This window comes from Numida meleagris, chromosome 5 (genome assembly GCF_002078875.1).
Source record: "Numida meleagris isolate 19003 breed g44 Domestic line chromosome 5, NumMel1.0, whole genome shotgun sequence".
Lineage (NCBI taxonomy): Eukaryota > Metazoa > Chordata > Aves > Galliformes > Numididae > Numida > Numida meleagris.
Window position 1 is genome coordinate 56093764 of NC_034413.1, and position 26867 is coordinate 56120630.

Here is a 26867-nt window from a genome sequence, read left to right on the forward strand (position 1 = left end):
GTGTTGCCTTTTATCACTTTTCAAAAACTTTTAACTCTAATTGCCATATATTAATTAGCTCAGGTTTGTCACTTCTTCACTCTTTGTCTTCTTGGAATTTCCACTTAATTTCCTTTTGATTTTAGTTACTTTTTTGTTAGTTTTCTTTGATTCTATTGGGGTAATTAGGTCAGCTTTTCTATTTTTTCTTCGTTTTTTCTCGATTTTGCAAGGCTTTTTTCCTCGCTCCACTTTTCCTTTCACTTTCCCTCTCTCTTTTTTTTTTTTTTTCCCCTCATTTCCTTCACCTTCCCTATCCTCTTTATTTTTTTCTCGTACCTCCCCACGGCGCTACCCCAGCCCCCTTCCCAATTCCCGCGGCGCCAGCCCCGCCCCGTCCCGCCCCAAACTCGGGGCGGCCGTTTCTCCTGACAACAGGTGACGCGCGGCGGGGCGGACCAATCGGGGGGCGGCTCGCGGTCCGGCCAGCCGGCGGCTGGGGACGCTCCGCCACCGCCAAGCCCGCTGTGCGCGTCCCTCCGCGGGACCATGGGGCGGCCGGCGGGACGCTGCGTGGTCGCTTGCTGCTTCGCCTGGCTGCTCGCCTGCTGCGCGGCCCGCCGGGACGGCGCGGGTAAGGCGGGAGCCCACCGGGCGAGGGGGCGCCGCGGTGCCATTTTCCCGGTGCCGGGCGGGACGGGGCGGGACGGGACGGTGACAGCGGCCGCCGCCGGGCTCGTCCTGAGGGGGGCCCTGGCTCCGGGTGGGTCAGCGGGCGTCGAGCAAGAGTTTGGGCGGCTGAGAGGGGAGGAACGCACCGAGGCTCTAGGAACGTGGTGGCAGAGTGTCAGTGCGTTTTTAGCTGTGAGTTCTGCTCGCGGCTCTGCACGCACAGGCTGGAAGAAGGGCTGCCCAGCCCGCCCGAGAGCGGGTCGGGTCGGAGCGTTCCCCTTCAGCAGGCGGCTGGCGGGCAGCTCGCTGGCGCGGGGGCTCCTCGCCCGGGGCCGGTCCGAGTCGGAGCGCGGGCTGCAGCCGGGAAGCGCTGCTCGCAGCGAGCTGCTGGGCAGGGAGGTTTGGTGAGGGAACAGAAGCTTGCGTGGGGAAATTTTAAAGCGCAGTGGTTTTCTTCTGGATGTAAGAACGAAAGTTAGATGGGAAGAAGCGAAAGGAGAGCGAGGAGAAGGAAAATCCGAGAGGAGGCGTGGGGCACGGTAGAAGTGGAGCGGAGAATGAAAAGCGAAAGGAACGCAGCGTGCTGGAAAAGCACTGGGTAGAAGGGGCCCACTGAGGCAGCGCCGGATGGCTGGAGCCAGTTCGTGGGCAGGGTGCGTTGAAGTGCGCACCGCCGGACGAGGCGGCCTCGGGGTCCGCTCTGCAGCTCGGCCGGCCCGGTTCCGCCCGGAGCGCTTGGCCCTGCTGCGGTGGAAAGTTCCCGGTGTGCTGGAAGTAGTGGTAAAACGCACTGAATAACAGCACCGAATATTTTCCTTGCCGTTCAGCCAAGCCTATTATTAAGTCATATTTAAAAAAAAAAAAAAAAAAGAAACGCGGTAGGAATGTGATTGACGGTGAATGACTATGAAGGACAAAGCGCTACTCAGCAGATTCCTTCTTTAAACACCCGAGAAAGAGCCGTGCGGGCCTGGGACAGCAGAGCTCCTGCTGCCGGGTTTGGGCCATCGCTGCTGTGCTTGGGAAGACTTCGAGGCCTGTTTTTTTTTTTTTTTTTTAACATATCCCAGAGGTGTTGCAGAGGTGGCAGCCCGTGGCAGTGGGGTGGGCCAGGCGTTCTTCACATCAAATGTTACGCTTCACCAGCTTTTTTTTTTTTTCTTTCTTTATAACCACTAAGCTAAGTCACAGCTGGCAGTGCAGCGAAGTTCCCATATCAGTTTGAAAATGACGCTCGCGGTGCCTTGTGTGGGACCTTCGGGGCCCCGCTTCGCTTCGTTCTGGTGCGTTTTGCGTTGAGTTGAACGCTGGGTGCAGAGCCCGTTGTTTTAGTAGGCAGCAGCTGCACCCACAAACCTCTTGGAGCCTGAGCCCGTCCTGCTGCCTGTCGGACGTCATACAGTTTTTAGATGTGCTTGCTAAGCGCGCGTTGTTATTAGTTGTGTTCCGGGCTGTCTGTTGCAACAGGGATTGATCCCATCGGTGTGTGTTAAAATTAGAATCGCTCTCATTGATAGAATCAGGCTTGGAAAACGGCCTCATTTTATCCCCTTGTTTTGTAGTGACTTCTGAAGAGATTTATTTATTTTTTGTTCCTGAGGTAAAGAATACTCACTAAGGACATGAAAATCTGCCTACTGGAAAGCTGCAGCTTATACGAGAAACAGTACAATGTAAAAACAGCCGTTGTTGTATTTTCTGGTAGCGCCTCAGAACGAGATCCAATTTTTTTAAAAGAACCTCGTCTGAAAGTGATCCTGAGTCGTACCCTTACGTGTCCGTTCATTTGGTCTTATACAGGCAGTGATGCATTTACCATTAGGCATGACACACTCAACAAGTGCATACAGGTTAAAAACTCACGGATTGTGATAGATGACTGCAAAGAGACGAGTGAAGCTCTGTGGAAATGGGTGTCCCAGAATCGCCTTTTCCATCTGGGCGCCAAGCAGTGCCTGGGACTCGATATATTCACCAAATCACCGTCTCGCCTGAGAATGGTGGATTGCAACTCAGACCTCCGGCTGTGGTGGCGGTGTGCGGATGGCTCTGTGGTTGGCGCATCGCAGTACAAGGTGACCGTCAAGAGTGCCTACGTAACCGCGAGCATAAACGCCTCAGACCAATGGAGAAGCAACAACTCCTCTGGCGACATATGCCAGTATCCGTACCACGGTAAGTTCGTGCAGGGGTTTGGATGGGGGCTCCAGTTGGAATTGAAGTTCCCCCTTCTCACTGATTCTGAGAGCCTTGTTCCTTAGTGCTCTGTGCAGACAACCTGGATTTCAACAAGGCGATGTGTTTGTCCGTAACTTAGCGGAATGGGGGAGGCACATTTCTGATGCGTTACGCAGCACACAGAAGAAAAAGTACAGAAAAATATTTTCTCTTATTTCTGTCAGTTCTGGCATTGCTGTCTATTATCTGTAACAACAAGTTGCTGTGTTTTAAGACCACAAGCACAATTTGCATGCTTTTGAATTAACTATGTCAGGACGAGCAATGACTTTTCGGTGTCTCCCATAGACAACTAATATCTGTTTCTCCACTTTTCTACCTTCCAGAGGTTTACACCAAAGATGGGAACTCCTATGGGAAACCCTGTGAGTTCCCCTTTCTCTATAACACAACCTGGCATCATGACTGCATTCAGGATGGAACACACACGGGTGGGAAATGGTGCGCCACGTCTGAAGATTATACTCGTGATGGAAAATGGGGGATCTGCTTACAACCAGGTACGCTGGGTTTTTAAATAGGCATCCTAAAAACACTCTGTGACTTCATGTGCGCACAGCTCCGCCTCAGTGCAACACCTCACTGTTAAGCTGGGTTAAAACAGGTTCCTTTTCTATTGCAGCATTGACAGAACAATCAGCACACGTTTACTCTGCAGTGTATGATTTCAGTGTAAAAATCCATAGAGTTACAGTGTTTTGGGTTTGAAATATTTGTGGTGCTTCAGTATACCTGTAGTTAGAAGTACATTCTGCTTCCTTTACACAGAGGATGGTTGTCGTGATATCTGGGAACACGATGCAGGCTCTCAACATTGTTACCAGTTCAACACCCAGTCTGCTCTTTCTTGGAAGGAGGCTTATATTTCATGTCAAAGGCAAGATGGAGACTTACTTAGCATCCAAGATGCATCGGAATTAAATTACATACAAGGTAGATGAAATTATTCACATATTTTTATCGGGTAATATTGATAAATAACACCAGTGAAGACAGCGTTTTAGTTTCTGTCTTAAAGTTCTTGGTTAAAACTTGTTCACGATTAAGTGCCTTGTTTCTTTAATCTGTGTACTGAAGTGAGATTAGCAACTCACTTTGCAAGTGTTGTTTGTTTTTAAGTGTTGTTTTGATTTCATTGGCCAGCTCTTCTTCGTATACCGGGTGGCGTCCCCAAAATCTCCAGTATGGGCTAGAGTGGCAGTTATTGGGGTGTATGCACATTCATCGCACTGGTGTTTCAGCAGCATGCTAGAATGATTTAATGAGAAATCTTCACTGATGTTCATGGTTGACCTGGGGTGGCTATCAGTGTGCTTGTGATATAAAATCAATTGTCAGATACTTGGAGGCGTTGGGAAGGGGAGTCTTACGTGGCTGAAAAAGTTGCATGTCTGATTATTACGGCAATTTTTTTCCTCAAATGCACGCGCTTTTGGGTGACTTTAAAGCAAAATGATAAAGGGTGAATATTTTAGACCGTTTTCTTAAAAAATCATGATGATATTAATAACGATATAAAAACATATATCCAGCTAAGGATGACATCGCCGAGATCTTCTGGATTGGCTTAAATCAGCTGGATGTTTCTGGAGGTTGGCAGTGGTCAGATCACAAACCTTTGAATTTTGTCAACTGGCATCCAGGTAATGATGTTTCTGGTGGTGGTGGCAATATTTAGAACAGAAACCAGCATTTTATTTTTCTCTTCTCTTTTCTCTTTTTCTCTCTTCTCTTCTTCAGTGGGCTTAATCAAAACTATTGTTGCTCCATTTCTCTTAAAAGTTCAGAAGCATCCTTTCCTCCTAGAGAGCGAATCCTTCTGCGCTCCTGCTGTATTTATGAAAGATTAGGGTAAATCTCTAAAAAGATAAAACTTACGTAGTATCTGTGAGATCCATTTTAGTTAGGGCACTCCTTTCCTGCTGAAATTTCTCCTCGTTGACAGAATGGCATTGGCTTTCCTTAAAGAATAACATTATTGGTGTTTGTACAAGAACCGACGTTACTCAGAAGTCTAACTTCTGTTTTTAGACTTCAAGGTTGCTTTAATTTGTTGTAAGATGAAGATGAAAGAAGTGTAAAATCTTTGAAAACCTTTTCTAGTTACTCCCAAGTTCCTAGAAGAATCAGTGAGAGCCTTGGTTGGAATTTTCAGCAGGTCCTTGCAATATTCTCATGAGCATGATGTGGATATTGATATGCGAGAATCCTTGAGGTGCAGTAGTCAGGAACACAAAAGTTAAGACCTTGGCCCTGTTTTCTCTGTATTCTCCCATGAAGAATGAAGGTCCACTGTGAGACTTTCCTTCATGAGGCTGAACAAACTCAATGCAGGTAAAAGGGCACAGGTCGGGTTTGCGTGGGGCTTCAACTAAAGAAAGCCGAAGGTCCCATTGGAAGGGGTCTTGAAGGGAAGCTGAGGACTGCAAAACAAGATCTCATCTGCAGAACTTTTAATTTGGGGCCTTGTCTGTTGAGGTAAGGGTTATGTTGAAAAACTCTGCAGAACTGTGTTTGGAGTTGGTCTGGAAAGGGGCTGCCAAAGGAAACTGAGGGCTGCAGAAAGAATTCTCCCTTGAGATATTTCTAGTCTGGGAAAGTTCTCGGCCAAGGGTTTGTTGTATTGTAAATAGAACATTTTTCCTGGTTATATGATTGAGCAGTGGCAGAGAAGTCCCACTACCTTGATTCTGTAACTTTCTCTCTTACAAAAAAAGTTCTCTGGACCTGGGAAGAGGTGCCTTCATTCAAAACAATAAATGTTTTTCAAACGAGATGCTTAAGTATGCAAAGTGTAAAAAGCAGAAGAAAAAAAGAAGCAGTCACTACCTCGCTGTCTGATAACTCGTGCTCTTCTGTTTTTATTTCTTTCTGTCTATAGATATGCAGGATTTGTCCCCTCTGGATGGGACTAGCTGTGTGGCAATGAATGCTGCCTCGGGTCAGTGGCAGAGTTACCACTGTGGGAATCCACTTCCATACGTATGCAAGAAGTCATTCAAGGAGGTTTCAAACCTCACAGGTAGGACAGCTTGTGTATTTGTTTTTGTATGTTACTGTGAGAGCAGTGCTCACTTACGCAATCGTTTTCTTCCTCCCCAGGCCTTCTGAGGCATCTCTGCCAAAGCACTTCACAGCAGCCCTGGGTCTTTTAGCAGACCAGAATCAAGCTCTGTCTTCAGTGTCAAGATGGTGCATCACAAACAGCTTTCATTTTTCACAGCTTTCTCATTCACACCCAAAGCGCTTCCCTGCTCAGTGCCGCCCTTTTCACCATGTTTTCCTCCGTAGCTTGTGCCTTCTCTCATATGCAGCTGAAAATCTGGAGCTGGCAATTGCGCCTCAGACCTTTCAGTTGCTGCTTTAAACCCATTTATCTCGCAGTCGGTGTTTATGAGCATAAAATGGGACCTACCTGGGGCTTGGATCAAACTGCTGAATTCAAATAGAAATCATTAAATGGCCTTACTATATTTTGAAACCAAGCCCAGCAGTGGAAATCAAGAGTGCTAGAGCTGGTAACTTGCCCAGTGTGTAATCTTTATTGGATCTGTTACTTTTATCTCGTAAGAGCACGTGAGAGCACAATGGGAAAAATAGAACTGTTTAAAAGTTCTCTCCTCCGCACGTACACACCCACAATTTTATGTTTTGAAACAGAAAAGTTTTTAGCTGATATCTTTGTCAGCATGCATAAAAACAGTTTGAATTCTCGAATATTTTAGTTTTCAGAAGAAAAAAATACTTTAAACGTTTATTTCTTTGTGAGTTATTCATAATTGGTCTTTTGCATGGTACTGCTGTGCATATATATATAATAATGCCCTAGAAAAGCGCAAACCCCTGCCAGAATAAAACAAGCAACTTTTTGTTGAAGCTGCTGTCCTGCTGTGAAGTATCTTGTTTTGCCTTTAATTGCTTTTGGAATCTTGCTTACAGTTAATTCTACACCTTTTGCTTACAGCAAGACCGGCTTAGTAAGAATTACCTTTTTACTTCCACTAACTACTTTCTCCTTTTGCCCACCTCACGGCCCCAGAATGCTGCTAATCCCCATAATGCTGCTCAGTCAAGCTTATTTGTTTGACTAAATTGGGACCCTTTCTTAAAACGTTAGGCTGGAGGAGATGTGTTGTTTATCTGGGAATGTATTCTGATAGCTGCCTTGTGTCTGCTTTCCAGGTTCTGCCGGATTTTAAACATAAAGAAAATACCAACACAATACACTGCTCAGTGTTAAATAACGGCCTCTAATTCTGTTTCTCTTTACTATTAGAGTTTTGGAGACACTTGGATACTCGCTGTGATGTGGGCTGGCTTCCCCACAATGGTTTTTGCTACATGCTGATACACAACCAGGCACCTTGGCGTACAGCAGATCAATTGTGCAAAGCAAATAAAAGTAACCTCATCAGCATACATTCACTGGCAGATGTTGAACTCATTGTTACGAAGCTTCATAGTGGTGAGTTGGAAAGTCAAGCACCAAGTGCTGTGCGCCTTAAATTGCAAACTGCTTTCTGTAATCCGGCATGATTGTGAGAACCTTTAGCTGTAAATGAAGGTGTTAATGCTGTGCTTGTACCCAGGCTGGTGCTGAGTGTCACTGGTCAAGCCTTGTCCCTCTGTGCTTGTTCTTCTTTTAGTTAAATATATTTTATTCATCTATTTACTTAATTAATCATAGAATCCTTAGAGTTGGAAGGGACCTCTGAAAGTCATCTAGTCCAACTCCCCTGCAGTGAACGGGAACACCCACAGCTACATCAGGTTGCCCAGTGCCTGATCCAGCCTCACCTTGAAAGTCCCAGGGACGAGGCATCAACCACTTCTCAGGACAGCCTGTTCAGTGGGCTAGCCTACTTCTATTTGTCTCATTCTTAATGTCTAACACCTGTTCACTTGTCTCATTCTTAGATAGTTGGATTGGATTTTTGACTGCTGGGTCTTTGAACTGATAGACACGATCTGTACTTTGTGATTTTATGTTTTTGTCTGCATTCTAAAATAGATTTTGGTTGAGCTGCTTTTCTTGCACATTCATTATTTTTGTTTTTTTCTGTTCGTTCCCTTTTCTGTATAATGTACTCTCACATTCATGAACACTGCTTAAGAATTAAAAAGTAAGTTGGGCTAGTCTTGCATTCAATTTCTTATCGTAATAAAAGCATAAATGCCACAGTATTGTAAGTAGAATATGAATTTAGCGAAATGAGGCCTTTCAGATTAGTTTGAAGATTATTCTGAAACCTCCGTGTTGTCCCCATTTTAAATTACAGATGCAAAAGAAGAAGTGTGGATGGGTCTCAGGAATGAAGATGTACCAACCTTGTTCAAATGGTCAGATCACACAGATGTGGTTTTTACATATTGGGATCAGAATGAACCAAAAGTTCCTTTTAATGCCACTCCTAACTGTGTGTCATATTCAGGCAAGGTAAGAATATAGTGATTTTTATTTTTTTTAATCCCCCCCTCCATCCCCTCCATCATAGTAACATTGACATTGATGTATGTGAAATAAATCAGAATTTTTACACCTGGCACCACCCTGACCTATTCCCTTTGCAGATGTGATCCAGAATTCTCCTATCTCCACATTTCAGCTCTCTCTCTTCCCTTTAGAACTTGCTCCTACACATATAATCCAGGGCATCCCATTTGCAGTGTTCTTGGTACTGCAAGTAACCAAGGCTTTTTGGCTTTTCTGCTTCTGAAAACTGTCCCTTCGCCGTGGAGAGATTTGAGAATTTTAAATACTTTTCTTCCTTTCCTTTGAACAGCTGGGGCAGTGGAGAGTCAAATCCTGTGAAGAAAACTTGAAATATGTGTGTAAGAAAAAAGGAGAGATTTTAAATGAAACAAAATCAGACAAAAATTGCTCATTGGATGAGGTAATGGGAAGTCTACATATTTTACCTTCACTTCGGGAGCTTGCGTTAAATTACTTATTTTCTCTACTTAGTGTTTCCTTAACATTTGTAAAATAAAACTTTTGGAACATCTTGACTGAGAAAGGATCATTACCACGCTGTTCATGGCTGAAAATATTGAAGTTGGGCCCAGGAGGTGTATTTTATTCATTTGTTGGGGAAAAAAAAAACTTATTTTACTAGGTGCATTAGCACTGATGCCCTTTGTTCTGTAGTTTCTGCTTTAAATATGCTTTCTGAAATTTAGGATAAGCAATTTGCAGCAGAAGGATATGCAGAGAAAACATATTTCTCATTTATCTATGTTTCGCTTGACTCATCTTTGTTTTTTGACTCGAATAAGGTAGTTTTATTTTCTTGGTTTTTTTAAGTGTAACATTTACAGTGTAAGTAAGTCTTGAAGTGTTCTCTGTTTTAAGCAATCTTGGGATGGCATTACTAGCAACTTCAGAGTTCTTTTGTTTTGTGTGGCATATTGCCTGAAACAGAAAGCATGTTTTCCCCTTATCTTTCTGTACATCCTGGGGGTATTCTTACTCTGTCTCTTCAGAGGCTGCCAGTTCCAGCTTTCTGTGCTGTTCAGACAGCGGTGCATTGGTAGGCTAGCAAAGAGCACTTCGATATTACTTGAAATTTCAGTATAATTATGGGGAAAATCTTTGAATATGCGAGAATTTTTGTAAATTTGGATGTTTTCAGTAGATAATACTTCTTAAATAAAGAAACGCTAATAGCGCCCTTCTGTCTTTCCTCTGTTTGAATCCCGGCGTTGGTGGAGCAGCATCAAAACTCCTATTGTTTTGAACAGGACTAGGCTGTCTCCCTTGTGTTCCTCTCTCTAAATACACGTAGCAGTCAGGAGACTCCGCAGAGTCGAGCTAGAACAGTGCTGTATTCTATTTCTGTGGTTACATTATTTCTTAGGACTGTAAATCTGAGAGTTGATAATACTGGACCCTGTGTGTGATGCACTGCGTTTCTTTTTGTATATGGTGTGCCAGCTTGTAGGCACCAACCAGTGTTAGTGATTTCTGTTCTCCTGCAAATAATGGCTAAATGAGTCTGTTATGCATAAGCATGTGTTTTGTTCTTTACCCAGGGTTGGGAGATGCATGGAAACTACTGCTACAGGATTTTAGACATGGAAGTTTCATTTGGAACACAGTGCAATCTTACAGTAACAAACAGGTAAAGCAAATCTCTGTCATTGATGGGTGTGCTTTGTAGTATGATCCTGGAGATAGTCATGAAACCCCTGGCTGAAGAGAAGTGGTTTCAAACAAACAGAACAAAACAAAAAAAATAGATTGCTACCACAGAGAACTGACAAACTGTTTTCCAAGATGTGACAATGGCAAACCTATGGTGTGAAGGGAGTGTATTCTCCCTACGGTAGAAGGGAGTGTATTCACAGAGCTTGCTGTGACCCCGTGTTGAATACAAGACTGTCTGGGCAACTATTCCTACTAACTAATGTAATACAATGCCTGGTTTTCAGATTGACTCAGTAGTTTCAGGTGTCTTTCAAATACTGACTCAGATTAATCTGTGAAATTTCAGATTTGAGCAAGAATTTATAAACAGTCTGATTAGAAAACACACCAAAGTTGAAGAAAAGTACTTCTGGACTGGTTTGCAAGATATTAGCCAATCTGGAATGTATTCCTGGGCTGCAGTGGATGGGGAGAAAAATGAAGCTGTGACATTTACTAACTGGAACTCCTTGCAACCAGGTAAATGGAACAGTTCAAAGTAAGTAAAGATGCTGTCGTTCTACATTCAGCAAGCACTGGAGCACTGTGTTATGGGACTCCAAGGATGAAACAAAATAGTCATACAGAAGTCCTTGGATTTTTGGAAAACTAGACAATAGTTTTAAATATTTCTCTGATGGCTTAAATCTTAGAGTTCTCAGGAGGATGCGTGGCCATGTCCAGTGGGAGGTCTCTTGGAAAGTGGGAAACTAAGGACTGTAAAACCACAAAAGCGTTCCCAGTTTGCAAAAAATACATCGGGCTGCCCAAGGAGCCAGAAGCGCTCCCAAAGCCAACTGATCCCTGTCCCCCTGGGTGGCATAATGGATCTGGCCTTGCCTGCTACAAGGTAAAGTGTTACTGCTGTTGGACGTTACTTTTTCGTTATTGTCGTGAAGGGAGTGAATTGCCATTTTGTGGCTGCAATGAACTATGTTCTGTACACAGCTCATGTAGCAAAGGGTGGGAAACCCAGCTGAAATAGCAGAGCTGTGAACACGGATCCTGAACGCGTGGCTCCCGCGTTGTGCAGCATAGCTGTCCCTGCTCGGCCGATGGGGCGTGACAGCTGGCTCTGGCCGGTTCTCCAAATCTCTTGTTGACCAAGTGCAACATGTCTGTGCAGAGAGATCCTGCTGGCGGGAACTGGCTTGGACTGAAGTCAAGGGGATCAAGTGGCTGAGGTGTATGAGCCAAATGTAAAAATCTGATAAGTATAGGTAGCAAAGGAGGAGGCAAAGAACTGTCTGCACTTGCAGCACCCAAGTGGTCCTGTGTCAGTGGAAACTGAGCTTTGTAGTCCACCCTACATTTTAAAGAACACCGTCACTTAAAACACACAATTTGGCTTGCTGATTTGGAATGAGTTGGGTGTTGTTTTCTAAAATCTTTCTGGTAAAGAAAAACAGAGAAATTCTGCCATATGGAACGCGTTGCCTTTCAAACAAATTTTGTCAACTAAACTTTGAAGTCTGACTGTTGTCAAAGAAACTGAGAAAATAATTAAGAAGTCAGGTTTAAAATCGGGCTCTCTCCCTGCAGGGATACTGATGATTGATTCCAACACGGGGTGTCCGTATTTGAGTACTACAGCAGAGTTTTAAAAATACTATCACTGGATAAGTGCTGTCATTTTTCTGCTCTGATGGTTGGTTGTTGTGAAGTTCTTCCACAGTGAAAGAGTGCTGCGAACCAGAACTTGGGAAGAGGCGGAGAGGTTCTGCGAAGCACTCGGAGGCCATCTTCCCAGCTTTACTCGTACAGAAGAAATCAAGGCGCTTCATTCCATCCTGAGAAAAATAATCAGGTAACAAAGCTGCCATGGAATACAATTTTGCATTCAGTCACGCGCTACAGTGAATTGTAAATGCTGCTGCTGACCCCAAATGGCAAGTATGAGACAGTGTACGTTGACAGTGTTTCCCACAGTAAAAACAGCTCGATGTGGCATTTGAACTGCTGGTCGTGCCACTGCCTTCCTGGAAAATGTCAAGGGAGAACAACTTGGGCAAATGTTCCACAGTGCTCGAGGGAACGCAAAAGAAGAGAGATTTGCTTGGAGCATCTTCGATTGCCTGAACTGAAATCTGTGTTGTTTTCAGCGTTTCCTTCTGTACGCTGAATTTTGACGGAGCTAGGTGGTAGTTGTTTCTGTTCTTAATTGATACGTTCCTCAGAGATGAGTTATTTGAGCTTTCCAGATAGGTCTCATCTTTATTCATGAAATGCTTCCTGACTAAATTGAGCGCTATCTTTTGAAAACGTGAATAAGATAGTGTCCAGCAATCTGGTTGGCACAGATCCCGTTTGGCATAACTGCACTAACACTGTATGAGCACGAGATGGGTGCGCTGAGTTTTCTGCTATCAACAAATTAAATGCTACATAATTTATGAATCTAAGGCTTTTTATTTAATCAAAGGAACTGTCACTGCAGAGCTTTATTAGGCACTGGTGTGATGTCAGATCATTGTGTAATGTGTTTTCATGATTGGCAGCCTGGTTTTTCAGAACTTTTGCCAGCCTAAACTCGTATGCTGCCAGTTATGTGATCTAAATTGATTTCATCAACAAACAAAATCATAATTATTTTAGAAGCTGCCAACATACAATGCTGTGATTAAATTTTAAAACTTGATGACTGAAGAGATGCCTTCTTGAAAAACCAATGAACTTTTTTTAGAAGTGCATAAGTCATGAAAATTACTCAATGTTTATGCTAAAAGGCAGAACCGAACTCATATGCTCTATAAATAGATGGTTTAGCTCGTTTAAAGCCACTGTGACTCCTTTATTAAAATGACTGAAGTCCCCAAAATAAAAATCGGTGCAGATTACTTTTAGCTATGCATCTTAAGCTGTTTACAAATTTTGTCGTAATGTACCTAATCTACTATGGGATATGGTTAAGGAATTAATTTATTTTCTTACTCAGTACAAATATTTGGAACTGTTTTTCAGCTCGCAGACCATCTCGGGGGGTTACGGCTAACGGCCTTTTTTTGTTAGGAGCTTAATGGTGGAGACTTCTGTCATTCCAGAAAATCATCTGACTCATGACGCTAATAGAGTTCCCATATATCAGAAAACTCAGCAGCCTGAAAGAAGGAAGGTCCCAGTACTTCAGTATTATTCTACCAGAATTCTGATATTCCAAGGGGTGATGTGCTGAGCTCAGTATGTAAATGTGGGGCAATATTTTGAGCCCAGACTAAACTGACTTGCAGTCAGATATACAGTAACTACACGTGTCAAGTGCAACCCCAAAGACAATAGTTTTGTCTGGATTAACTTCTTTCAAAACATCGCAGAACTTTCTGAACAGAAATGTAACAAATTTGATATTGCATAAAACATTTTAAATAATGTCTGTTTCGATGATGTCATGAGATGCTTATAAGTTGTTTACACTTCTAAATTACACAGAGGTGGAGGTTAAAGAAGTACTTTGCAGATCAAGAGCTATGGGTAGCTTGTCTAAAAATAAGCTCATGTGAAAAAGGAAAGAGGAAAAATAGGCGAATTATTTCGCCAAGGACAGACAGTTTAGGTACCTGGAAGAAATCGTTGTAGGGTGACTGAGCAGCTAGCAGGGGTTGCTGGCACACAGTTTGTCCTGTGTTTACTCAGTGCAAACTCTGACCTGAGGTATTGGCTCAGTGTGGTTTTTTCGGCTGAGGGAAGGAGCCACACCTTGGCTTTTTTGGTTTCATTTTTTTTCCCACTTGCACAGTTCTCCAGTGAGTCATTGAGAACTGTTTGTTTTCAAATGTGAGCAAGAGTCAGTTTGGTTCACCAGGAAAAGGGCAGCTTGCCTAGTCCATTTTGTTCTTTACTCGGATTCCACCTTAGAGGCAAACAAGAACTAGGACAGCTTCAGCCAAGTCAGGCGATTGCCATTGCAAAGGAAAATAAATTTTGCCTGCCAGCCTTCCTGTCTGAAAGAAATAGGAGATAACCTCTTTTTTCTTCAAGGGACACGACACAGGCAGAACAGATCCTGTTATCTTACTTTCCTTCTATTGGGATTGTTTTTCTGAGCGTTTCGTAGCGTCTAGCTGGCAGCGACGCAGGACGCAAGGAGAGTAGCAGATTGGGCTGGTTAGAAATACTATTACAATGAGGACACCTTACTGGAAATAAACCAGTTGCCTTTTATATGCACAGCTCTGCTTCTGTAGTGGCACAGAATCTAGAAAGCTCCTTCAGCACGGGAGTTTGCAAGAAAAGACTGATCTTATTCTCAGCATGCTGGCAAAAACAGCAGTGCGACTGAGATGAAGTCGTTGCAACTGTGTTAGCACCGCTCCTCTGCTCTCCTGCCAGAGTAGGTAATGAGCTGGATGGAGTTTCAGTCGGTGGCAGCAGCCTGCTAGAGAGAGGGGAGCAGGGATCAAGTGGCTTCATGCGTATTGCTGTCAGAAGCAGCAGTCCCCGTAGGTCGGGTGTTGGCCCAGGTGCATGCGTGTTTGTTACACGTTACCTTTTATCCAGAGTTAGGAAGAACTGCACACTGTGGCAACTTCACTCAGGCTCTTAATCTTGTGTTCTTTTATGTCAGCAGTTAGAATAGGATGGTAGAAAAAATACTGTTTCACATTACGTTCACATTGATCTAAACAATATTTATTGACTCCTGCACAAGGTTGGCTTTTATGAAGTTTTAGTTCTGTATGAGAGAGAAGCCAGTGGTATGCTGTGGGGATTACTGGAGGTTTAGGGCCTTTCATTGTTAACCAGTGTGAAGTGCATTATAAAGCACACACTGCACCTATTTTCTAGGTTAAAACTCAGCATAACCTAGATTTTAGAGGTCGTTCAGGAATGTAGCTCAAAGGATACTCTGGCAGACATAAATCTATTTTAATAGCAGTCTGCGGGATGGATTTATAAAATGTTTTGCAGTGAGGACACAGACAAGTGAAGTACAAACCTACTTGCATCAGAGCCTAATTCACCCTTGTCTTACGTGCTTAATGGCGCTCTTTTCCATGATGAGGTGACAGTATAATTTCAGGGGGTTATCAGTAGTCTTTATATAAGCTTAAAAGTGTTGTCAAGAGCAATGGAACAGTTACTGAGTTACGCTTATTTCTGAAGAATTCCAAAAGAGGCTGAAAATGTATGTTGGAAAACCTTGTTACGATAGACTAATAGTTGTGAACTAGGGGATAGGCTGGAGAAATTCTTGACCTGGCACACTCTTTATGTTTTTATTTATTTATTTTGTAACATAAAAGCCCGTACAAGTTGAAAGACTTCAAAAAAAAATTGCTCTAGTTCCTCAGGTTATCGCTGCAGACACTTGTGAAATGACTGTCCCGGACTTTCTTTGTAGGGGATGTTCCTCTGTGATGATCAATTGCTTGAACTGCACTCGGCCTGTAGGTGACGACTAGGAGGGGAGGGTTAAGCAGTGCCTGCTTCATAATTGGAAAGAACAATCACAGCAAAATCAGTCCTAAAAGCAAATTGCCAAAAGCCACTTAGCTGCTCGACGGCTGGGGAGGGGCTCAGTTTTCCCACTGGAGTGATGCGGGCGTTTAGGCTAATGTCACTGAAGGCTCTTCAGTGATATTAAAAGGCTTAAGACTGTTCAGTATGGTAAGATCACACGAGTGGGATTGCACTATCACACCGACGTTAGAATTTAATACTGGAGTTGAGAGGGGTGGAAAAAAGAAACAGAAGAATTTGATTTGTTGGTGGTTGATGCTTTTCTTCCTAATAGGAGCCCTACCAACTAAAACACCATTGCCCTTCCTGCATTTCCTGGATTTCGTGTGCCTCATGTACATATTCTGGGCTGCGCTGTTGTTTGTCATAGAACTGAGTCTCAAGGGCAAGCTTTAAGACCTGTTTTCATGAAGCCAGTGTTGAAGTGCGATTTTTATTTTTATTTTTCTCACGCTTTAGTATTATGGTCTTGGAAACACATCCTCAACATCTCCCAGGCAGTTCCAGTTGCTTTTTTTGGTGCTGCTCTGTCAGCTATTTCAGGCAGTTGAGCATCTTTATGGTGGTATGTGCGAGTAGGCAGTGGCACAGTCTTACCAAAGAATTTCTTCTTGTTGCTCTGGGATTTCTTAACATTTCTTATGCTGGTAAACAGAGTTTAAGTCCATCCCTCCACATAATAGGCTTACATTCACAAGCTTGCCAAGTTCTACCTTAAAATCACTGACAGTTTGTCACCACTGCTTTTTTGGAAGCCTTCTCCACGCTCCGACCTCTGCTGGCCAGAAATCTCTTTCCCGTTTTGAGTGCAGATTTGTTTCTGAGCTGCGGTTCCTTCAGTCACTATGTACTTCTTCCTCATAAAGTTATAAGTCTTCGGGGGCCTAGTGTCCTAATATGTTGGAAAGAGTAATTATATCCCTTTCCTTTATTTTTCAAAACTAGAAAATAAAACCTTTAATTCTTTTAAATAAGCTAAGCTCTTAAATATTCTGCGTTGCTCCAAATATCTGTCTCTGTACTTCGTACAACGTTCATTCATACAACAGTAGTACAGATAAATTATTACAAACCCTCTGCTGTGAGCGTGTCTTCTCTGATACTTCACTGCAGCTGGGTTTCACATTGGCTGCAATTCCATTAAAAAATGGTGGATTTTCTCTCTGCTGCTTTCAGCTGTTACCGTCTATTACTTTTCTTGGGCGCGCTAGCAGATTGGAGTGAATTGTCTTAAACTTCAGTATCTAGAACAAAAATGGTATTTCAAAAAGTAGAGGCTGCAGCACGAAACTAAACTTGCAGTTTTACTGACTGTGCCCCTTTTATGAAGTTGCAACCTAAGGGAAAAAAGAAGTCAGTTGTTTTGTGCAAGTAGAAGTTTTGATGTGGTTTGAGGAGTGTTTGAGCTGATGGCAGAGAGAGCGGTGGCCTGGAGGTGGATGAGGAGAAGCAAGCCAGATAAACCCCTTGTGATATTCTGGGAGAAAAGAGTGGAAAAGAGACCTCTATATCAAGTGACAGCTGTTGAAGTGGTGATTTCCTGAATGAAGGAATTAGTTGATTTACTTTTCTTGCCTTGACCGCAGAGGAAACTAACCAACACATCCTCTTAAATGGAAATGCTAAGAGGAGCTGCCCTCTGAGCCCATTTTCCTCTTTACCTGCTACAATGTACAGTAGTAAAGGTTTGGCTCTTGATACTAAGTAATGCAGTGTCTTAGTCTTTCTATTAGATGTGTTGATACATATAGTTGGCTTAAAATTTTATTTTGTTTATTTACAGCAATGACAGGTGGGTATGGATCGGTATGAACAAGAGGAGTCCAGATTCTTTGGGAACCTGGGAATGGAGTGATGATAAACCCGTAAGTTAACTTTTAACCAGGAAATGCCATGTCCTGATTTGTTGGACTAGACTGAAAAATAAATGTATAAATACTTCAGTAAGATTGTGGCACATCTTTCAACAGATGAATAATTCAGAAGATAGTGCACTTAAGTGCTACTGTCCAGGCAATTTTCCAATTGAAAACCTATCTTTAATAAAGTTAACCTGATATCTGTCTCTATCACATTAAAATGTTTTTATATCTAAGAGCTAGGGGAGGGTAGAAGATGTCTTAATGCAGCAGCAGAGGGAAGAGTTCATCAGTTTGTCTTCTTGATAGGTTAGACCTCCAAAAATACCTTCTTAACTGGAATTGATTTTATTTGCTCAAAATTGTGCGAGTTTTTTTAATTTATTTTTTCTTCTGTAATAGCAGGTACTTTTTAACTCTTTGATGCAGTCACTGCCTTTTAAGGTGTATTCTAATAGTGATAAACTGTAAGGAATCCCAAGTTTACATGGTTACCTCTAGGGACTACCACAGGCAAAAACAGTCATGAAATAATCATTCTTCTGTCCTGTCCCTCTTGCAGGTAACCAGTCTTGTCTTGCCACACGATTATCTGGAAGATGAGTATGACACAAGGGACTGTGTTGCTTTAAAGGTTAGTTTCAAGATTTTTAATAACAGCAGTGTACTTATACATGAAATTACTTGGAAGAAATACTCCTACTAGCCATCTAGTGAATTTAGGTTGACTGCTGAAGAATTTTTCTTTGTATAGTAAAAAGCTGCTGGTGTTCCCTTCATTAACCTATACCTAGTATTACATCTCCCTTACTCAAGAGGTTTTAATGAACCAAGTGCTTTGCTAATGGTGACCTGTCATAAGAATTCTTCTGAACTACAAAATATTTTAGTGACAATACTATTTTCTGTTTCATAATGCCAAGCTATATATCTGTTGAACATTATACATAACACTTAAGAATGTAAAATGGAATCTTAAAATACAAAAAGCAAAAAAAAAAAAGACAAAAAAAACCCACCAGAATTCTAAAGTAACTTTTAACATCTTAATTAGTTTTTCTGAACTACCAATGAAGAATATGGTTGAAACAGTGTAGTGGGTTGCAGTGGCCAGAATAGAGCATGTGTGCTTGTGTTTGCTGTGTTTCCTTGCTTAATTGTGGAGCAGACTGTAATTGCTGTTTCAGTTTTTCATTCAAGGTGTTCTTTATTGCTTATTTCAGTCTTGATGGCATGAGTATGTAATATGGCCTTTACCTTTCCAGAAGCATCACCTGACTTTCTGGATCATTCCAAAGCTAGTTAGAACCACTTCTGCTTTTCCGATTTCTTGCAGAAAACAATAATTGTATTCCTTTGTTTCTGTTCTCAGCCATTTCCCCTCAACTTCTTCCCATGTTTGTGACCCCAAGCTGAGAACCTGCAGTCTTCAATGTTAGGCTGATGCAAGCATGAGACAAGGAGAGCACTTTGAAGGAGGCATTGTGAAAATAATAACCTCCTTCCTTTACCTGCTAGACATGTGCTCTTTTCACTAAATGAAACAAAATTCTCCTTACTGGAGAGATCAGCAAGAGTGAAGTCAGATTTTAAGCTTGATTATAAGAAATAATCTTATCTAAAAGATTATTTCTGTTCTAGTTCAGATGGGTACTTTTTCTGAGGAGGAATGAGAATGTTTTTCAGGGCAAGGAGTTGTACCAGAGAGTTCAATAATAAGCAGAGAGGAGATCCTGTGTGCTACAAAAAAATGAAGGAACAACATTGCAAGGAGAGGCTTCTGTATATAGACTGACCTTAACCACTTTATCCAATTGCTTCATAAGCTTGGCTAGCATCGAGAGTTACAGTTTAAAGAGTTGTATCTGGTCAGTTTTGTAAAGTAAGTTGTGTGGAACTGATAGCGCAGTAACACATAACGACTTTGCCAAAGTACCGTTGTAATACAGTTTCATTTCACACTTCAGCAGCCCATACCACACTAACTCTATTCTCTGTCCCTACTTTATACAGACCTTTCAGTTTTCACGGAGATCATTTTGGAGATTTTATTTCCATGAAGGCAGGGATCTGGAGTTTTATTTCAAGCCTTTTGATTGTGAAGCTAAACTTGAATGGGTCTGCCAGATAACTAAAGGTAAATTGCATTTACACACATTTCATATAAAAGAGTTTATTTACAGGTTTTTAGTTCCTTCATATTAACAGTTTTTGTGAATTAAACTTGATGGAATTCAAAATGGAGGTATGAGTAGTTTAGGCCTAACTAGCAGAGCAGGTCAGCACGTTTGAAATATTGCTCGTTATCAAATTGGAAGATATAAAATAGGCAGCAGAGAAATACAAGCAAGAACTAAGGTATTGAGCTTCAGAAATACATCATTTTTCTTCGTATTCTTTGTGTTTCAGTAGTAAAAAAAGGATACCTACTACTGAGCCATCATTATTGACCTATAGCAGCAATGTTTTATTGTATTTCCTCTGTGAACCGTTAGAGGTCAGTACATGAGATGCCTTGCCTGTGCCATAAGTAATAACTTAGAACGTTCAAAGACATATCAGAAAATGACTGTGAGGAGAAGGATGTGTTATCACTGCTCCCGTGTTCCTTCTTGTCCCGTGAGACTTCTCAGTAGGTGAGGAGAGAAAAGCCAGGTGATACTTGTAACTAAAAGACCACAGACATCTTGGATATATGGTTTTCTTCTTCCTCAGGTGAATGTGCCTCTTTTCATATCTTCTGGTAAAGCTGTTGTAGTGGTTCCTCACTGTAGTGAGATAGAGGAGGAATGGCATGGCATCTCTGCACATTCTTCATGCAGTATGAGAAGTGCTGTAATCCAGGAGGCTTTTGTGCTTTTTTTTTTTTTTTTTTTCATTAAAGGGCATTTTAGGGCACGAAACTTTCATGACCTAGGGGGACGTAGTTAGGTAAAATATTACTTTGATGCTTATATCCTTCTTGGGAGGAAAAAAAAAAGCCACAAACATATTTAAGACTGAGGTATGGAAAAATTCCATTCGTTTTTAATGAGCTTGTTTTAGACTGTTAAACTTATGCAAGACTTCATCCTCCTTTTTTTCCTCAATCATGCATACTAAGAAGCACGAGTATAACATTGCTCCTGTTAAGTATGACCACAGTCTCACTAGAGGGTGAACTGGAAGTGACTGTTCCTTTTTCCTCTGTACAGGTAGCACTCCAAAGACACCTGAGTGGTATATACCAGGTAAATGGACTTTTGCATATCCTTCAACTTTGTATGTATAGTTACTGCTGATATATATTTTACTAGTTTTGTTATATCACTACCGTAGTGCCTGTTGGGTAACAGCAAATATCATGACTGATAGCATTTAAGTGCAAGAACGAGTGTTGACTTTTCCTGGTGTCAAACTTAAATTTATTATTTTAAGAAAGAGCTTTTCAGAACTGATGTCTTATGCAATACTTCTTCTGCATAGATGAAATTGGAATTCATGGAGTCCCACTTGTTGTTGATGGAGCAGAGCTGTGGTTTGTACCAGATAAAAACCTGAGCTTTCAGGAAGCTATTTCCTACTGTCAAAAAAATGATAGTGATTTGGCCTCTGTGGAGTCTTACCCAAAACTCAGGACAATACTATCTCAGATAGAAAAGGTAAGGAAGCTTATCTAACAGATACTTTTCACTACAGGGAAGTTTTGCTGCCAGTTTCTCCAATGTCAGTCCATAATTTCCTTTCTTATTCCGTTGGCCTTAATTGTTTTCAATTGTATTTAAAAGAAAAAGATGAGTTGAAAGGATACAATGTCAGTACTGTGAAATAATTCTTAAACTTAAAAGTAGCCTCAGCAACTGGGGAAAAAAAAATCTCCAAATGAAGAGAAAATATCTAACAGGACCACCATGTACGCACCACATTTTCTGCAAATACTTGACTAACAATTGCCCCAGCTATTAATTTTACTCACGGACTAGCACATAATTTCTTACCTAAGGAGAGGATTTAATTAAAAATGCATGGTATGATAGCCTTTATGGAAAGGGTTTTGTGGTGTTCATTGCACAAAAGTGCATTCTTCTAAGGAATCTTTCTTACAAAAGCATTTCGTGTTTCAGCACCTCTGTTAGTGCCTTTCTTCAGGCTTGAGAGGAAATAGTACTTTCTGAAATCAGCAGTTTGTAAGCTCTCTCAGTGAACTTTCTCCTAACAATTCTACATGGAAGTAGAAATTACAAGACAGGAGAGACTGAGACAGACCTTCTAAATCTCTATCCTTTTCATGAGCTATTTCATTGGTGAACTGCCTGCTGGAGGTACAGAATTACTCTGAGTAAGGTCTTGTGAAGCCACGTCAGCTTTGGGTAGCTTGCTGTCATGTCCTGGTTGTCTGGTAGCGTTGCTGCTATGAATTTTGCAGGAGTGATGTGACTAGCATGTACTCACAAGAAACCTTGCAGCACTCTCTTAGCTTTGTTCCTCACAATGGAAAATATGAGCTATTTTTTCTAGTAGGTGCAGGTGTCCATTAGTTTGGCCCATTCATCTCTAACTGTATCCTTCTCTATTCTTGAAGAATTGTAAATCTTATGCGTTTAAAAAGAAACATATTTTAAATCAGAGTGAATTTTGTCATTGATTTGTTGATGATGGGAGTTCTGGAGATCTGTTTCTGTAACCTGTAGAATTACCTTTTTTTTTTTTTCTTTTTCCACAGTTATCAAACAGTGAGCAGAAGTGGTGGCTGAAGTTCATTGATTATGGCTACAGCTATCATTCACCGTATGTAGAATACTGCCTTTTTCTAAGTTTGACCCCGTTAGGTAATGCCAAAGTCTTGGAGAACTTCAGCTATAGTCCTGTAGAGCTGGAATGCCTCACTGCAAAGCCTGCTTTGTGCAAGGCTGCCACAAAGGATCATGGGCTTCTGATGAGCAAAACCTTAGCTTTCCAAAATACCGTAGCAATACACTACTTCAGAAATACTGTAAGAAGAATCAGACCAGGCTGTTGTCCATCATCCTCTCTTGTCTTGACAGCATGCTTGCAATTGCAGCATGCAGTGAATAATCTACCCTTGTTCTGCACATCTCCTTAATTTGGGCATGGTGCTATTTTGTAACTGCTGATCCTACCACATATTTGTTCCTAGTCTAGTTTCTTCCCGTGTCCTTTCCAGTGTTGTAGGGCACCTCCTAGAGACGGTTCTCAGCCCAGATTTTTGTATGCACTGACTATGTTGCTATCAGAGTTTCCCCTTGAAGATCACATTGGATGGGGGATTGACTCTGAAATGTTTCTATCCAGTTTACAGTTATTTCCACGCTTCCATGATCGATTCCTGAGGGATTGCTGGTATGTTTCTAGGAAGAGCTGGTATAGAGGTACGGCTGTTTTTATTCTTCTGTCCTTGTAGTCATTGTTATGAAGTAATTACTGTTGTGCCAAAACTCTGATACAGAATACAAAGTGATACTGAATTAGGAGCGAATATCTTTTTGGCAATAATCTCATTCAGTTTTGAATCATTTATTTATTCTTCTTGGGAGAAGCCAAAATTAATTAATTAGGTGAAATCTTTTTTTTTTGGCTGTTTTTTTTATGTGTACACAACGTATTCTGAGTTCCGAAAATTAAGTGTTAGAGTAGCTTGACCGAATACCTGCAACTGCACGCACAGCTGGAGATGTAAATTTCATTAAGTAGTGGAGTCCTAGTGGGAGAAGTAAACGAAGTAATGGGAATGCCTACCTTGTGGTACTTGAAGCTGCTGCTTTCACTTTTTTTCAGCAGTGCTTCATATTGGGAAAAATTTGTAACCTGTAGAGACTAAATAGTTACCCCATCTATTATCATTTCCACTTCAAAGCATATTTTTCTGTTATATACTGCTGGCCTGTTTTCATCTCCGCTAACCAAAAAATCTTATTAACTAGGAGGCCAGTCTAGTTAATTTTGGAATCGTGGAAAGTGGTAGCACAGGGCAGACTCTCAGGATTTCTTTTGGCTTTAATGGGTTTTAGAGCACACGCCCTCTATCCTAGAAAGTGCAATTAGTCCTCATATTCAAAACCTTTTTTTAAATTCAGCTTTTTTCTGTTGAAGTTACCTCCACTTAAGTGAAGTGTTGCAACTCAAAGTGAAAAATCGTGATCTGAATCTGTAGAAATAATACATTATTGTCTGATATATTACTTTTAAAGCTTTACATTGCTTCATACTTCACTGTGGTTGTACTGAAAAGGTCTTTGCTTCAGAATGATCTTTTTCATGTCAAAGTAAGCGTGTAAGTTAGAGCATGGTGGAAATTATCGTAACTGTTCTTCAAAACTTACTTTTTGCAGACTACCCAGTTAACTGTAACATGAAGCTGCCCTTCATTTGTGAGAAGAATAATGCCTCCTTGCTGGAGAAACACGATCCCAGTTACCGCCCAGTCACAGGAGGTTGCCCTAAGGGTTGGCTTCGATTTCGGAATAAGGTACAGAAATATTACAGTTCAATCATCAGTACCTATCTTTTGTGGATCAGTGAGCTGGAGCGCCCTGCTAAAAGAGAAAATGAAATATGTTTGGGAACCAGCAGTGGGATTGCTTTTGAAAACTATGTGCGGTGATTTGAAATCATCCCCTCCGATTCTCTGCTGCGTATGCAGAATTGCTGCTTTTTATTTTCAAAGCAGTAATTTCAGGATTTTCATTTTCCCTTCACCACATGTCGAGGTCCAAGAACTTTGGTTTTATTGTCTAATCTTGGGCTTTGCTTTTAAGAAAGAGAAGGATTAGAAAGGAAGGGGATGAGATTTCTGTGGCCGAAGCATCTTGATTCTCTTGATGAGTAATCATATGCAGCCATGCTGGCAGACAGTCTGCTTCCCAAGCCATTTTAAGGATTTCACTTGATTAGGAATCAGAAGAAGCTTTTTAAGAACGAACCAACAGAAATCAGAAGCCATACTGTAGTAAATTTCAGTTCTACATTTCAAGGCAGTCTTATGAAATCTTAGTGAGATTGTGATTCCTCTTTTGTGGCCTGCTGCTCTTCTCTGTACGTAAAAAGGAGTGCACATCAAATCTGGCACGTTACACAGAGCCAAGGTTTGCCACTTTATTCCGCGATGATTTGAAATATAGTTTTTGAGTTCCCTAGCTGTTTTTCCCAAAAGATAATATATTACAATAAAAGAAACTTGGCCCAACCCAATCCAACCTTTGTGTTAACACATGCACGAATTCTCATTCTTAAACAGTACATGATCATGATGTAGCCAATTAAAAATTACTGAATTCTGATTCTCAGTGAATGAGGGAGTATTCGGTGAGATTATTCACCATTTTTTTATTTAGCTATTCTGTTAGTATAACCAGGAGGGCATACAGCTGATATCAGTTCTCTTTCTTTCTGAGAAAAAGTAATTACATTTTATTACAGGACATGAAGTGAGATTTTAAGGTTGGTTTTCTTATCAGTTACTTCTTAGGAAGCAATAGCACAAAGAAAATTTTATTATCTTTCTTTTGCAGTGCTTCCTAAAGATGAAATCCGAATATTTAACATTTAATGCAGCTAATGAAAAGTGTGTAACTTTTGGAGGCTCTCTTCCATGCATCTCAGGTCAAGCTGAGCAAGGTATGGTGAGCTGGGGCACTTGTGGTATGCAGCTTCTCTTCCAAGCTCAGTATAGTTCTGCTTTAAGAGCTAGAGCATCAAATCTCTTAGTTCTTTAAAGGTGTACCAGGAGCATTCTAAAAATCCAAGGCGAGGTTAAAAATGCATTGTCTATTGTTTGCTGTGCTAGAAACCTAAGATGGAAATATGGTCATCAAGCATTTTAACTTAACCTGTTGTAAAAAAATAAGGATAAAAGATGAAAAATCCTAATGTTTTGCTTTGCAGGTTAAAAACATAACTGTCACTGTAGACTTTGTACTCTGAAGGCCGTAGTTGTTGTGTCCCATCTCAGACCCCTCAATAGCAAAATCCACAAATGTGGAATGAAGGTGCTATCTTAAAGAACCGTGCCTCTTTCTGTGGACTCCTGCTGTGACCTTAGGAGGTAGCTAGTTCTGACATGTATATCTTCCATGGGCTTGTCTAGTTCAGAAAATAGGCCGAGGCCAGCCTGGCTTTTGGCCAGGAGGTAAGACACGTCAGCAGTAGCTAATTACATGGCTTCAATTTGTTTTCCTAATCTAGACAAGCTCAGCAATTGCCTTTGGTGCCTGGGGGTTCAGTGAAGGCCATTGTTTCATTCCAAAATGCTCGGTAGGAGGAGTCTGAATTTTAAGGTTTTCTTGGCTGAATTTTTTTCCCATCTAATCCTGGCTTCCTTTGTCCAGTCCTACTTATTTTGATGGTGGGGTGGGCAAACTCTGCTAGAATCCAAGAAATGGTTCTGCTTTACAGGGTACATCAGTAGGAGAGAAAGATGGGAGATATGACTTCCTCCATCAGTTTGGAGAGGGCAGGAGGCAGCTCTTCCACAGGGAGACAATCGAAAATCTTGCAGACTTGTGGAAAAGCAGCTTCTGAAATGTATTAAGTGCAAGGGTAGAAGGTACTGGATGCAAAGCCAAGTTAAATACACTACTTGCTCCTCTGAAGATTTGGAGGACAAATACCAGCTGCTCTGTTCTGTTCAGATAAAAGATGACACCCCCCTGGGGTTGATGCAGAAGGAAGGGATGATGAACATTTGAAAATTTTAACTGTCTAGGAAAATGAAGCTAGTAAAAACAGAGTTGCATTTCCTTATTAATGTAAAGTGTTTTTCAAGTGTTTGCTGGTGTTGTCTGAACCACAGTATGTACGTTTACTGTTTTACCCAACAGATTTTATAACATCCTTGCTTCCTCAAATGCCGAGAGATATTTGGATTGGTTTGCAGTTTTTGTTCAGCACAAGAGAAAACAAGTGGATAGATGAGAGCAGACTGTTGTATAGTAACTTTCACCCACTCCTGACAGGAAGACTAAGGAAAATTCCACTGGATGTAAGTTCTGACTTTGGACTACTAGACTTCTCTTGAGCATTGAGTAGTGAAATTTTGAATATTGGTTGTACCAAAAGAAGAAGGAAAAAAAAAGCCAAAAAAACCCAATTAAATAAAAAAACAGACCAGTTCCCCCAAATGGTGACTTTAGTTGGCAAACAGGATGACTGACAGAAATGGAATTCTGTTTATTTGGACCTTTATTTGAATGATGTCTTCTCAACTGAAATACAAAACACTGAAAGATAAAAGAAGAAAACCCAAACAACTGTTTAATTACTCATCTATAATTGCTATCTGTAATTTAAGGACTACGTAAAAAGTGTCATCAAAAAGATGCCATCAGTAATTATTGGTTCACTGTAGAACGTATCTGTGAACCATCACACATTGGTATTCAGCTTGCTGTTCTACCATGGTGAAGCACAATAAATAAAAGGGAACCACACCCGCAAACAAGATTTATTTTAAGCATTATTTTTTTAAGCATTAATGTAAT

At 41.3% G+C, this 26867-nt stretch overlaps 1 protein-coding gene across 2 annotated transcripts in view; it reads left to right on the forward strand.

The window, feature by feature from the left end:
- LY75 (lymphocyte antigen 75) overlaps positions 412-26867 on the forward strand; it is a 42131-nt gene continuing 15675 nt past the window's right edge. Inside the window, exons 1-23 of one of the 2 annotated variants that reach the window (XM_021398719.1) lie at positions 412-613; positions 2452-2826; positions 3216-3389; positions 3658-3822; positions 4422-4532; positions 5771-5911; positions 7166-7354; positions 8169-8326; positions 8673-8783; positions 9922-10010; positions 10383-10555; positions 10729-10925; positions 11740-11882; positions 17316-17397; positions 17954-18025; positions 19405-19528; positions 20586-20621; positions 20857-21032; positions 22094-22158; positions 22684-22760; positions 23721-23857; positions 24900-25005; positions 26208-26368. In XM_021398719.1, coding sequence (XP_021254394.1) covers positions 529-613; positions 2452-2826; positions 3216-3389; positions 3658-3822; positions 4422-4532; positions 5771-5911; positions 7166-7354; positions 8169-8326; positions 8673-8783; positions 9922-10010; positions 10383-10555; positions 10729-10925; positions 11740-11882; positions 17316-17397; positions 17954-18025; positions 19405-19528; positions 20586-20621; positions 20857-21032; positions 22094-22158; positions 22684-22760; positions 23721-23857; positions 24900-25005; positions 26208-26368 — 3147 coding nt within the window. In that variant the 5' untranslated portion in view covers positions 412-528. The remainder of the gene's footprint in view (positions 614-2451; positions 2827-3215; positions 3390-3657; positions 3823-4421; positions 4533-5770; positions 5912-7165; positions 7355-8168; positions 8327-8672; positions 8784-9921; positions 10011-10382; positions 10556-10728; positions 10926-11739; positions 11883-17315; positions 17398-17953; positions 18026-19404; positions 19529-20585; positions 20622-20856; positions 21033-22093; positions 22159-22683; positions 22761-23720; positions 23858-24899; positions 25006-26207; positions 26369-26867) is intronic. The other variant, XM_021398718.1, reaches the window with a different exon arrangement.